This window comes from Cuculus canorus, chromosome 5, assembly GCF_017976375.1.
Source record: "Cuculus canorus isolate bCucCan1 chromosome 5, bCucCan1.pri, whole genome shotgun sequence".
NCBI classification, from domain to species: domain Eukaryota; kingdom Metazoa; phylum Chordata; class Aves; order Cuculiformes; family Cuculidae; genus Cuculus; species Cuculus canorus.
The window spans coordinates 2508437-2522050 of NC_071405.1; the positions used below are offsets into that span (position 1 = coordinate 2508437).

At 52.5% G+C, this 13614-nt stretch overlaps 1 protein-coding gene across 1 annotated transcript; it reads left to right on the plus strand.

Moving 5' to 3' along the window:
• The first annotated feature begins 503 nt into the window (after positions 1-503).
• On the plus strand, positions 504-4467 carry ARF6 (ADP ribosylation factor 6). Its single transcript, XM_054068538.1, has 2 exons — positions 504-638; positions 724-4467. The coding sequence occupies exon 2, from the start codon at positions 972-974 to the stop codon at positions 1497-1499; it is 528 nt and encodes a 175-aa protein (XP_053924513.1). The 5' UTR covers positions 504-638; positions 724-971; the 3' UTR covers positions 1500-4467.
• The last annotated feature ends 9147 nt before the right edge of the window (positions 4468-13614 follow it).

The following is a 13614-nucleotide window of genomic DNA, read 5'->3' on the forward strand; positions in this document are numbered from 1 at the left end:
TGACAGACACCCCACTCTCCCTCACTGGGCAGGATCTCAGCCCCCTCCTCATGCTGCCTCCCTGCTCTCTCCCATGGGCGGGCAAACCTGTAGGCCCCCCCGCCAGCTGCCTCCCTGCTCCCAGCTCTTCCCTATGAACGGTCAGACTCTGAGCCCCCTCCTTATACAGACATCCCCTCCCCAGGCTGCTCCCCCACCCCCCCTCTGACGCGTGATCGCGTGGCGCCTCTCCCCACCGAGGCCCCGCCCCTCCGCCCCTCGCATGCGCATTGGCCTTCTCGCCCTCCTCGCCCCTCCCCTGAGGCGCGCGCGGGTGGGCGTGGCGGACGGGTGGGCGTGGCCTCGAGGGACCGGCGCGTGCGGATTGTCGACCGTACGCGCCTCACCCCTCCACTGGGGCGTGACCTCGGACGGGTGGGCGTGGCCTCGGGAGGGCCCCCTGCGCGCCTGGCGCATGCGCAGTGAGGCGGGCGGGGCTGGGCCTGGGGGTGCCGGCGTGCGCGCGGGAAGCGGAGCCTGTAGAGATCGGCGCATGCGCGCGGCGCTGGGCGGGGGGGGAAGTCGCGCGGGCGCGCGCGGCGCCTTTTCCGGCGGCGCGGGCTGAGCAGGGAGCGGCGCGGCCAGCGGAGCGGCCTGAGGTACCCACCCCGCTGTCCTCCTCCTCCTCCTGTCCTCTTTCTCTCTTCCTCGCCTCACGCTCTTCTCCGTCTCCCCCTTTTCCAGGCGTGGACGCGGAAGCGCCCGCATCCATGAGGTGATTCGGCGAGGCGAGGAGCCGGGCGGAGCCGCAGCCTCGGGCCCGGCGGAGGACAGAGAGGAGCTATTCCCCCCCCCTACCTCCCCCCCCGCCCCTCCACGCACCCCCTCCCGCCTCCTCAGCCCCTCCCGGCCCTGCCCCGCGAACCCCGAGCGGTACCGGCCGCCCCCCGCCCCGGACCCCCCCGGTTCCCGGGCCCTTGGATGCCGCCGAGATGGGGAAGGTGCTGTCCAAGATCTTCGGCAACAAGGAGATGCGGATCCTGATGCTGGGTTTGGACGCAGCCGGGAAAACCACCATCCTGTACAAACTGAAGCTGGGCCAGTCGGTCACCACCATCCCCACCGTGGGCTTCAACGTGGAAACGGTCACTTATAAAAACGTCAAGTTCAACGTGTGGGACGTCGGGGGCCAGGACAAGATCCGTCCCCTCTGGAGGCACTACTACACGGGCACGCAGGGCTTGATCTTTGTGGTGGACTGCGCCGATCGCGACCGCATCGACGAGGCCCGGCAGGAGCTCCACCGCATTATCAACGACAGGGAGATGCGGGACGCCATCATCCTCATCTTCGCCAACAAGCAGGACCTGCCCGATGCCATGAAACCCCATGAAATCCAGGAGAAACTGGGCCTGACCCGGATCAGGGATAGGAATTGGTACGTGCAGCCCTCCTGTGCTACCACAGGGGATGGACTCTATGAAGGGCTGACATGGTTAACATCCAATTATAAATCCTAATGAGAGAATAACTATTTAGTCTACAAAGAATTAAAGAGAATAAAAAAAAACAAAACAAAAAAACATCAAAAAAAAGCAGCCCACATGGCTTTCCAGAAGAACGATTCTCTACTGAAAAGTAAAAGAAAAAGCATCCATAGGATTATGATCACCTTTCTCCAGTTGCCGCCCTTCCCTTCTGCACACTTGACTGGATTCCTGTTTTAACTCTTCTCTCGCTTGGCGTTAGGATGCTCTAATCTCCGAATGTGACACGAACACAAGCACTAGATGCTATGGCAGACTTCCAGCAAACAGGGGAAAGACACATTGTAGACTTGTTAAGTAACCTCTTTTTTTTTGGTTTTTTTTTTTTTTCCCCTCTCGAGAGCCCTATGGATGGTTTGGTGGTGTTGGGGGTGGCGGGGAGAGGGATCCCGGTTTCAGTGTATGCTTTCTGGTTCTACTTTTTTGATTATATATATATTTTTTTTCTTCTCTCACTTGCTGTAGATTGCTACTTTTTTGCATTCACGCAGAATATGTTGGTAGGTCTCCTTCATCTAGTAAACTGAAAGTTATTGCTTAAAATCAAACTGCAGTCTGTCTTTTTATATCAAGGGCTTTTTTTTTTTAAAAAAAAAAAGAGTTCTGTTAATCTGTAACTCAACAGTGACTCTTGCTCTGTCTTCATATCTCAGATTAAAAACGAAATGGATTCTTGCCTACTGATAGCAAGAATACCACTGTAACCTGTTCGAAGCACGCAGTGTTAACTTGGTAAAGTACGAACTGCTGTGAAACATCAGCTGTGAAGTTTGAACCATACATCATTGCATGAGAAGGGATGCAAATAACTTCCCCTACCGCATAGCAACCATTTAGCAAATAAGACAGGAATGCTGTAATAGTTCCAGGGGAGGTACTGTTAAGTTTTCGTCTCGCATTGCTAACTTAAGCAATGTTTAGCTGCAGTTTTTACTGCTCATGTCAGTCTCTGATTCAGTGCAAGGTGGGTTCCTTCCAGAAAATGCAGCAATAACATCTAAGCACTGCAGCAAGTTTTTACTTTAAATCACAGATGTTTAGGGCAAAAATCTAGCACCGATTTGCTTGTCTTGTGATGGAGGCGGATTGCTTTCATCGCAAGACAGCTAAATTGTTAGAGGATTTCCGATTCTTTCCGACATCTGTGTAGAGGAGAAAGACGTTTTCTTCTTTTCCGTTCCGCAGGGGTGAGTTCTGTGCCGAGCTGTAATTGGGCTTGGTAGCTCGGACATCTCTTAATTGAGGCAATCACTTCTCCCTTTAGTTTTCCAAGACTCGATTGAACTCGTTGCAGTCTTTGCCCTCTGTCTCGGTAGCCGTGTTGTTGCTGTAGTCCTGTAGGAAGGGAACTGTGTTGGATGTCTGAAGCCCATTGAGTAACAACTAATGAGAGCGGGAGGGGAGAGAGAGAGAGAGAGAGTATACGACTATGAATGTAAACTTCCATAATTAGTTCTTAAAGGGCAAGCAGCTCATTTGCCGTGTCACAGTTTGCAGATGTGACTGGCAAACAGAAAACCCCACCCAGAGCAGTGTTAGTATAAAAACTTGGGTGTTAACACTGGGTGCAAAACATGATAAAGCAGCTGGTTCTTATTCAGCCTTAAGGATTAACTTCAGATTTCCTCAAGGAGTTAAACTCGATTGGGGAATTCTAGGAATGTATGCTAAAACCAGAAGAAAATGGCTTTTTTTTTTTTTTTTTTTTTTTTTAGTTTTATTTTCCAAGGATATGAGTTTTACATGGAATTGGGGGCATTACACTACATTTCCGCAGTGTTGACTCTGCATGCTGAGCGCGTTGTATACAGAGCTCTTACCAAAGATGTATGGGAAGATAAAAATACTGGATTCACTTCTGCTATTGAATGCTTTGGACCACTTAACAGTTCCTTTGGGATACGGTTCCAAGAGGCTTGTCTGGATGTGGGTTGCAAATGGGCTGGAATGGGTTCTTGCTGCTAGAAGACAGAGCACTGATTGATGCTAAGCCTTTGTGAGTTAGAGAGTCTGCAAGAGCTCAATGTCGAACAACTCTGAAATCTCGGCTCTAAAGGAAAGGAGATGGGATTTTTCCCACCCGAGGCTCTTTGCCTTTGGAATATCATTGCTCTATTTTCTAGCTTTGTTTTTTGTCTTTTTTTTTCCTGTTGATGTAACTTAAGGTATAGTGTGGTGGTATAAAGACTAAAAATACAAGAATATGGTTACTGTTTTCTTCTGGAGCATAAATAAAATAGCCAAGCACAAAGTAAATGCCTAAACTGGAAAACTTGAAGCTCTATTAATGGTTCTTGAACTTTATTCTCAGTCAACATGGAAACTTCAATGATTTCATTTCTCGTCTCAGTTGATTTACTGTGTTTTCTCTTAAGTGCTGGGGCAGACTTCTTTGCTAGACTTTGCATTAAGTTGAATTTGCGATTTTGTATTTCCTTAGCAACTTTGTTATTCTGTTTTTGTAGGTGAAAGGAAACCAATTATGCTTCTGGGTTTTTTTTTAATGTCTTTTTTTTGGGGGGGGGGGCGGGGGGAAGAAGGGGGGGAGAAAAAGTTACTGAAACATGTGGCAGAGACTTCAAAAATAAACGGCCGAACAAAACACAAAGGTTTCACTTTCGACGTGTCCTTCACAGGTTGTAGCTGAACCTCACCACCATCGAGTGGCTGCCAGGCAGCAAAGGTAGCCTGCAGGATACAGTGGCGATCTGTAAGAAATCCCATAATTTAAAAACCAATCTGGAGTTTTTTAAGTGCATCGATTTGTGTTCATGTGAATTTATGGAGTAAGTTTTGAATAGCGTTAATTGTGTCCGATCAGTGAATGAGTCTGTAGACTGTGATCTCCCTGACTAAAGTAAACAGGAATTCTGTGTTCTCAATATGGCTGTAGTGTTGGTAAAGAACTAATAAGCAGAAAATAAAGCAATTATACAGCGGAGCTCTCTTGGTATGTTACTTACGTTTAATTATGAGAGAAACAGAAAGAGCCGATATGGTGCTGGAGTAGAGCCTTCTGCTGGCATAAAGAGATCTCTGTGCTGTATCCCGCAGTTTGGAAAGCCTGTAATTCCTTTGAGAGGTAGATTAGCGCCTGGTTTTATGAGTGGGAAGGATGATCCTCTTCCAACGCTCCTACTGGCTTCCAATGATCTTTAGCAAACTTTGGTGTTTGATTTGTTCTTCCCCTGTACCCTTGGAAGGTGAGAGAGCGCGGAGGGGCTGTGGCAGAGCAGGATAGTGTCGTGGTTTACGGAGAACACTGGGAAGTGGTTGGAGAGAGCAGATGTTGGGCTGTGTGGAAAATGCGGTGATGGACAAAAGGGCCAAGGAGTGAATAGGGGTGCTTGTGGAGTGACAGATGTGGAGTTGGGACGTCTCTGGTGTTGGAATGGGACACGAGTGAGTGGATAAAAGCCTTGGGCAGGTGCGGTGGGAAAGACCTGGGGTGGGGCTGGGGCCGAACGGCGGGCTGGGTGCACGCAGCGCGCACCGGTTGCTGCAGCAGCTGCCGTCCCACAGGGCTGAGGAGCAGTGGTGTCACCGGAACCACCCACAGAGTTCAACCTTAACCGGGCTGTCGGGCTGCTCAGGCGGCTGGTGGAGCGGAGGTTTTGAGGTACCCACAGCTGCAGGTGTGAGGCTGGGCACCAGCTGCTCGGAACTGTCTTCTTGGGAATCGCCAGGAGACACCATCCAGGCGGGCAGGAGTACCTGAACACGGGCAGTGGCTGCTGCAGTCCCCTCAAAGCGTTGTTGTTCTAGTGCATTCCGGCTAGTCTCTGTCTACCTGACTGTCAGTTTAAGGGTGTGGCTGTATAAATGAACTTACTCTGACTTAATTATACTACTTGGGGTTTGGAGACAAGGCTCTAGAAGACTCTCATGTCTCTCTCGTTACAGTAGTCATTTCTCAAACCGTCTGCCCTTATCATTGTCCATTGGAACTTTCTTGCTGCAGCACTTAGCTTCAAGAGTGCCCATCCTGAACCCTGACTCACGCTTCAGCAGGGCTTTTTTTCCCCTAGTCCTCATGGATGGCATTTGGAAAAAATGTGCCTGTCATCTTTAATTGGAAATTAACACTGCTAATACGATCGTCCTCCCAAAGGAACATCTCTCGATTTAAAAAATCAGTTGCGTCGTCAGCTGGCTGCAAGATCTGTGACAGCTGACGGCTTCACCGCTGGACCTGAGCGTTGTTTCCCTTTGTTGTTGGGAAGTGGGAATGGGAGAAGCAAGTGTAGAACTCGTTCTGGAGTGTACAAGCAGCCTTCGTGTGGGCGCCGTGACTCAGACTCCCCGCTAACACATGGTTGCGCTTTTTGACTTGGATTTATTTCTAATATCTGTCCAGCCTGGCGAGCTCAGAATGTGGGAGCTGAAATCACCTTGGCTTTGGTGCTTCCTGGAAAAAACAGCTTCTCCTTGCCTTAGCGGAAGCGCCAGCTTTGCGGGGCTGCTGGTGAATTAGTGGCACCTCCAGTTATGAACTCTCTTCCTCTTCTGAGGTCCTGAGCACGACTCCAGCGCTGCTCCTGGAATTCTGCTGAAGCCGACGCTCTCAGGGCTCCGAGCTGAGGTGGGTGACTCGAGCACCACAACCCATCTCACTTTCAAAACCCAGAGCAGTGTAATTTTAGCCCTGCCGTTGGTTGGGAAGGGGGGAAGCGAGTGACTCAGAGCCCCGTGGCAGCGAGGGGTGCGTCCCCAACGAGCTCTTGGGTGAACTGAGTACACAGTGCTGTTGCTCAGGAAGTCGCTCGTCTCTTGCTGAAGAACAGGTATCTCTGGCCTCCTTAAAACGAGAAAGAAGGGGAGGAAAAAAAAAGAAGTAGATATGTGAGTCATCTGCTGAATTCTCCAGCCTCGGCCTCACAGTGGTTTAACAGGCTCAGGCCCTTGCCTCGCCTCAAGATAAAGGTTTTGCCTTCCAGAAGATGGACTTTGCTCCTTGGCTGGTTTCTTTAGCTGTGTCTTTTAGGACAGCATTAGGTAGAAAACACATTTAGAATCATAGAATCATAGAATCATAGAATAGTTTGGGTTGGAAGGGACCTCAAAGCCCATCCAGTCCCACCCCCTGCCATGGACAGGGACACCTCCCGCTGGATCAGGGGCTCCAAGCCCCATCCAACCTGGCCTGGAACCCCTCCAGGGATGGGGCAGCCACCACTGCTCTGGGCAACCTGGGCCAGGGGCTCTCCACCCTCACAGAAATATATTTCTTCCTAATGTCTCATCTAAATCTTCCCCCTTCCAATTTAAATCCACTCCCCCTCGTCCCTGCATTCCCTGATCAAGAGCCCCTTCCCAGCTTTCCTGTAGGCCCTCTTTAAGCACTGATAATGCTATTAATAAATAAATAATGCTTGAAACCCTTTTTCTTTCCTTAGGAGGACTCGGATGAGGGCCAGCTCGAGGGAGAAGAGCCGACGGCTCCTGGCTTGGGACAGGAGCCCCTTGTGCCCCTACTGCCTCGCAGCTGTGGTGAAAACTCCCTCGGTGGTTTACACGAGAGAAGGAAGCTGAGGTGTAGATAACAGCCTGAACTCCTGAACTTGTCTCTGTGTCTGCGCCTAGAATGGATTCCTTGTTTGAAATATAATGGGGGGAACGCTGTCTGGGCCAGGCGCCGCCTTCGTCCCGAAGGTCGTTTCTCATGCAGCAGGAGGGGAGGTTTTCTCTCATTGTTCCAGGAGAGGAAAGTCCGTGGAAATCTGAAAGTTCTTTAGTTATGGCCATGCACTCTTAATTCACATTTTCGGGGGGAAGTGAAAGCCTTGGAGAGAGCTCGCTGTGCCGTCCTACTCTGGCCCACACCTCTGCGAGGACAGGAGAGCGGAATGGATGGACTCGGCTGGCTGATGGACCTCAGTAGCAAAGGAGGTGTTACCCAGGCTCAGCTGGGACTGTTTGAGAAGCCTGGATTGCCAGGCTTGTCCCCAAACCCACACAGGTCCATCGGAGCAAGGTGCGTTGTGGGGAAAGGGCCGGCAGCCATCCTGAAGAACCTGCCTTGATCTCCACTTCTGGGGATGGAGGAGCAGAGGCAAGCGTCCGGGGCTGACACCATCCCCCAAATACCTCCGGTGTCCATCGGTATTCCAAGAACAAACTCGTTACGTGAAGCTGTATAAATGGGTTTGCAGCGCTGGGTTGAGCTGCAAGGTGGGACTGACACCGGCCCTGGCGCTGACAGCTTCCAACTTGGAAGCAGCGTTCGCTTGGCGTACTTTTTCAGGAGGAGACTTTGCCCTTTGTGTGCACAGAACGTGGGATTGCGCAGTCCTCGTGCTGTTAATATTTGCCATTTCTGCCCTGAGGAGCTTCCTACATTTCCCTCCTGCAAGCAGGGGCTGTGGTAGAGCAGGTGCTCACCCCGTGGCTGTCAACTTTCAGCTGCCGCCCATCAGCGGACCGAGGTGCGCCCGTGCAGTTATCCCATTAGCTTAACATCTGCCAGAACGCCTTTTCCCCACAGGGGCTGGATCAGTCTGGAACCGCCCCGGCTCTTTGGGAAGCTTTTCCTATCACATCCTTACAGCTTTCATTCTGCTGCCCTAACTGTAACCAAACCCAGCGCTCGCCTTTCTCCGTGGAGCAGGAAGCTTTTGCAAGCAAAGCAGAGATTTGGCTCTACTTTTCCCTCCAAAACAAGTCTGTCTGTTTAAATGTTCAAATCGCATCCTATGTGTGGTGAAGATGCTCATATTTTTGATCTAAAGGGTTGGTTTGGCTGCGATGACCTGCGCTGGGCTGGTTTTCAAGCCAGCACTGGAAATAAAAGCATTTTGGAGGGGGAGGTGAGGGGCAGCAGCAGGGCAGGCGCTGCGGCTCTACTTGGATTCTTCTTGCTGCCCAGTACAAAGGTTCAGGAGTATCTTCGCCAGCACCTGCTAGCTGGAAGAGGAGCCAAACTCGGCAAGGGCCGATGTGGAAGTGGCTGGCGTGCGGCACTGCATTGTGGAAGGCGTTGAGTCGCTGCCAGCGAACTGTCCCTGAAACTCCCTCTGGCTCATCTTACAACCTTGGAGTTGTTCATGAATTCAAAGTCCTTCAGCCGTTGCCTCCAAGCATCTTGAATATGTGGGGAGGGGTGTGAGCCAGGGCGGGGATGGGATGCTGCCGCTACCCGGGCGCTGGCGATGCTCCTGGGCTGCTCCTGACAGGCTCCTCTGGCTGCACAGGCACCTTTCTGCCCCAGATCTGCTTCTGGCTGCATTTGCTACACCTTTCCAGCCCTCTTTAGGGAGGGATGGGAATATTTCAGACCAGGGTAGTGGCACGTTCCCCTTAAGTAATCCTGCCTGCAGCCTCGCAGCTGCAATCTTGGGATTTCAGCTCCTGCCTTACCTGTTTGGGTGATGCCTAAGGAAGAAACCATCTGCATTTTCCCCTTGATTTGAGGTTACACTTCAAACTCAGTACAACTTTTTTCCGTCATGGACCTTACTAATGATTTCTGAAGGGGGAAACATCTCTCCCTGAAGCCGAGCTGCAGCTTTTCCACCTCATTTGAAGCTGCCCATGGGTTTCTCTTACCCAGGGTCTCCAGGGTGTAGCCTGAAACCCCTTTCCCCGGCACTACACTTGCTTTTCTCCCTGGTCGCCTCTTCACCGTGCCAGTGTCCCCACAAACCCATCGTGCCGCGGGGGAGAAGGAACTGCACTGCTTCTTCCAGGCTCTCCAGTGGCTCCTGCTGTTGCTCCCGGTCCTCCCGGAAATGCTCCAAGTAGTGAAACAGGTTAATCACGTTGACGCTGGAGGAGTGCTGGCATCTGAACTGGATCTATGGATTAACTCGTTCTGCCCGGCGTTTGCCAACTTCTCGGCAGCCTGATGCATTATTCAGCAGCCGGGCTGCTTTCGGAAAAACTGGAGCTTCCCAACACTTGAGGGTTTCATGAATTGACGTCTCTCCTCTGAAGTTCACAGCTTCCTCCTCTCTTGGATTGCTAATGAACCGCAGGCTGATTAATGCCCAGACCTGGAATATTTTGCTCCTGGTTCCGTAGCCTGGAGAGGAGGCTTATGGCAAGCAGGCTTACTGCTGAGCTCCAACCCACCTCCCAGCGACCGCCTTTGGAAAAGAAGATTCTATTTAAGGCATCCGATCCATGGACGTGTTTCACATCTGCCAACTCACCAGGTCACCAAAGATATGAGTGGTGGCAGCAGCAGGGAGGGCTCCAGGACCGCCGCGCCGGGGCTGCGTGGGTACGAACCAGCCTGCTTACAAACCTGCAGTTCAAGCCGGGGCGCTTGCAGATGACAGATAGGGAGGGTGAGGTGACTCACAGAGAATAAATATCCCGTTGCACCCTCCTCGTAGGCAGTGATGTCTCAACACAGCGATGGCAGATACGAAGAGGTGGGAGGAGGGCACAGCCTGCTCCGTCAGTCCTGGTTTTCTTTTGCCTCCAGGTGTGGGAGAAATGCAAATGCTGGTGTGACAATGGTGCTGAGTGATGTTCTCAGTGTCCTGATGTGGCTCCACTCCAACATGAAGATGTCTTAGCACAAAAGCTCTGTGTCGGCTGGGGACACTCTGGGGGCTCAGTCCCACTCCTGCTGTGGCTCCTGGTCCTGCCTGTGCCAAGCATTTTCTCCTGTTCTGATGATGCCCAAAAGGGTTCTCAGGCCCTGGAGAAGGCTGCCCAGGGAGGTGGTGGAGTCTCTGTCCCTGTGGGGATCTAAAAGATGGGCAGATGAGGTGCTCAGGATCTGGTTTAGTAGTGGACAGGTACGGTTGGACTCGATGATCTCAAAGGTCTTTTCCAACCAAGCGATTCTATGATGCTATACAGGCAGATGAGGTGCTGAGGGATCTGGTTTAGTCGTGGACAGGTATGGTTGAACTTGATGATCTCAAAGGTCTTTTCCAACCAAGCGATTCTATGATTCTATGTTTGGAGGGACCAGAGGGTAGAAGCTGGAGCACATGGCGTGAAGGATCAGTGCAAAACTCTCCCAACAAGGCTGCTCTTTGGGTTGTAACCCTGCCAATCCACCAGAAAGCCCACCCTGCCCCGATGCGTGGCAGGGTATGAGTGCAGGGATGCACGGATCCAGTTATGGTTTAAATCTGGCCTCTCAGCTGGGTGAGGCTGCTCTCAGCCTTCGTACCTCAGCTGTGGTGGTTGGCAGCAGGAAAGGGGACTAATGAAGTCTGGAACCATGGGAGAAGCTGGTTTGATGGCATCTTAGCAGAGCTCTTGGAGCGGGATGCTGGGAGGGGCTGCCGATGCAAAGGAGAGAGTCCTTCCGCAGAGAGATTTGCAAGAGGGAGGAGGATTTCCCAGAATAAAGCACTTCTCCCCCACACCCATCCAGGCCTTTCCAACCACGCATCCCTCAGTGGTTCCTCTTTTAGCACCGTGTCTCCTAAGGAAGAAAAGAAAAAGTGTTGACTGCAGCTTTTCTGGAGGCTGCAGTGCTCTCGCTTCAGTTTGTGCACAGCTTTTCCCCAACTCCTTCCCGCTGCGGTTCCGAGGCTGGATGCAATCTTTTCCGGTCTGATCGCATGGCCAAGGAATGTCTGTGCATATACAGCATGTGTCTGGAGTAAGTTAAGTGCCAACAGTGAGGCTTTCGTGAGCAGAACGGAGGAAAAAATGATGCCCAAGTCGCTACTCCCCTTTGGCTTTAGGATGTCGATCTGGCAGGCGATGGTTGCTCCGTCCTGACTTCAGCGTCTCCGCCTGTGTCGTGGATGCACGGCAGCAATTTCTGCCTCTCCACGATCAGTATAATCTTTGCCAACTGGAACAAAAATGTTAAATCCGGTTGGTCTGGGAGGGAACGCTGGCTAATAAATCAATGGAGTTGGAAAAGCATCCACGGGTGATCCAGCCTTGCAAACAAGCCTGGCATTCAGCCCTCCCTACGAGACACCACAGGAGGGTGCGGAGTGACGATGGTAATTAAGAAGGCAATTAATGCTAGACGTGAAACTGCCTCCCAAAGACACAAGGAAATCCAGACTACAGCTGCACTGGCATTGATGTCCTGGCAAAGCCCCTGCCTGTGCTGGGAAGGGGATTGCACGTGGTGTGATTTTAGGCTTTTGGTGTGTATTCTGAGAAAGGCAGAGCACTGGGGGCTCAGCATCGCCCAGCGAGTCCGAAACCTCTCCATCGGCTGTGATGGGAGCTGTACTGCTCGCTCCCTCCCACCAAAATGCAGCTGGAAAAGACCAGCAGGGGCGGAAAAGCGGGAGGACTGGCAGCAATTCCCCACTGCCAGGGCCGGGTGACCCAGTGCAGCAGTGCGAGCTCCCCGAGCATCTTTCCACGCCAGCTGCTTTGTCAGCTTGGAGCTCTCAGCCAAACCAAAAAAAAAAAGAGAGCAGGATGATAGTTCTGTAGCAGAGCCAACATCCAACGCGCTCAACTCGGCTGCGGTGTGCACGTGGGGCTGCAGTCAGGCACGGCACTGGATGCAAAATGCTGATAAATGGAGACCTAAATTAGATCTAAATCTGATTCTGTGTGCCGGGGTGAGCCCCTCCCTCTGCATTGCTGATGGCGAAGCATCGCGCTGCCGGAGACGGCCAGCGGAGCCCGGCACGTGCGGCAGCACCGGCATCGCTTCTCTCAAACAGCACCTCGGAGGTCTCCACGCATCCCCAACCCAGTCCTCGCAGGACCTTCTCTCTCAAACCACAGCAACTCCACTTTTGCTGAAGCCAAAGCCCCTTTGTGCTGCTCGGTGGCCGCTGGGTTGGGGACGTGGCAATGGGCTCTGCCGTAGCCCTGGGAGATATTGGGGCAGAAAAGCCATCGTAGAATCACCAGGTTGGAAAGGACCCACTGGATCATGGAGGCCAACCATTCCTAACAATCCCTAAACATCCTTCCTTGGTTTGTCGGGGACTGAGGGACTGGATCTGGGTGCGTCTGTCCTTCTTTTAGGCAAGCGTGAAGCCTTGGGAGCAATCCCTCACCTCTACAGCCCTGTCCTCCTGGCTCCTGTCTTCCCAAAATACTCTCTCCCCAGAGCTCAGAGCTCAGCCTGCCCTGACAACGTTCGCAGGGTGTTGCCTGCAGGCCTTTCCACCAGGTTATATATAACACTTTGGGGTTGGAGTTGGGTTTTTTTTTTGGGAAGGAAATCTGTTGCCAAGCAATAGAGCTGCGGCCCCGCTTTCTCCTCCCAAACCAGGAACTAAAATCGCCTGTAAGGCTCTGCGAAGACTCAGTGGGTCTGAAGGGAGGGTGACAGGAGGCTGCATCCCAAGTATCTGGTGGAAAAGATGCTGCTTGGGCTGGGAGAAGGTTTCCCTTTCATTCTCCAGCGGCTGCAAAGTTGCAACTGGAGAGTTGGTTGACCCTGGGGGCTGCAAGAGATGTGAGGGGTCCTGAGAAAGCCTAAAGAGTCCTGCAGGGAGGGCAGCAGCGAGCTCTCCACGTGGATTTACAGCCGGAATGTGTACAGCACACCCTGGACAAACACTGGGGCTTTTCCCTAAAGGAAGGGTGCCACGGGGCAAGGATCAGCCCTGGCGTGGAGCCATTGGGAGGGGACAAGTCTCAGCACTGCAAAGCCAGAGAGCAAACATCGGCGCCTGCAATTACTCTGCTCCTCAACAAATCCCACTCACATGGTGCCAGCGAGCGCAGATTAACGACAGGGTCAATATTGACCCAAGTCCCACATGCGGGAGGCTGAGGGTGCCCATTGGCCTCCTTGGGAAAGCGCTGGTGGGAATGACATCACCTCCTGTATGAGGACAGGCTGAGAGAGTTGGGGGTGTTCAGCCTGGAGAAGAGAAGGCTCCGGGGAGACCTTAGAGCAGCTTCCAGGGCTGAAAGGGGCTCCAGGAAAGCTGGGGAGGGGCTCTGGATCAGAGAGTGCAGGGATAGGAGGAGGGGGAATGGCTTTAGATTGGAAGGGGGAAGATTTAGATTGGAATTTGAAATTATTCAGGATCAGAGTGGTGATGCACTGGCCCAGGTTGCCCAGAGCAGTGGTGGCTGCCCCATCCCTGGAGGGGTTCCAGGCCAGGTTGGATGGGGCTTGGAGCCCCTGATCCAGTGGGAGGTGTTCCTGCCCATGGCAGGGGGTGGAACTGGATGGGCTTTG

Coding starts and splice junctions, on each gene's coding strand:
- ARF6 (XM_054068538.1), top strand. CDS start 972: ATGGGGAAGGTGCTGTCCAAGATCTTCGGCAACAAGGAGATGCGGATC.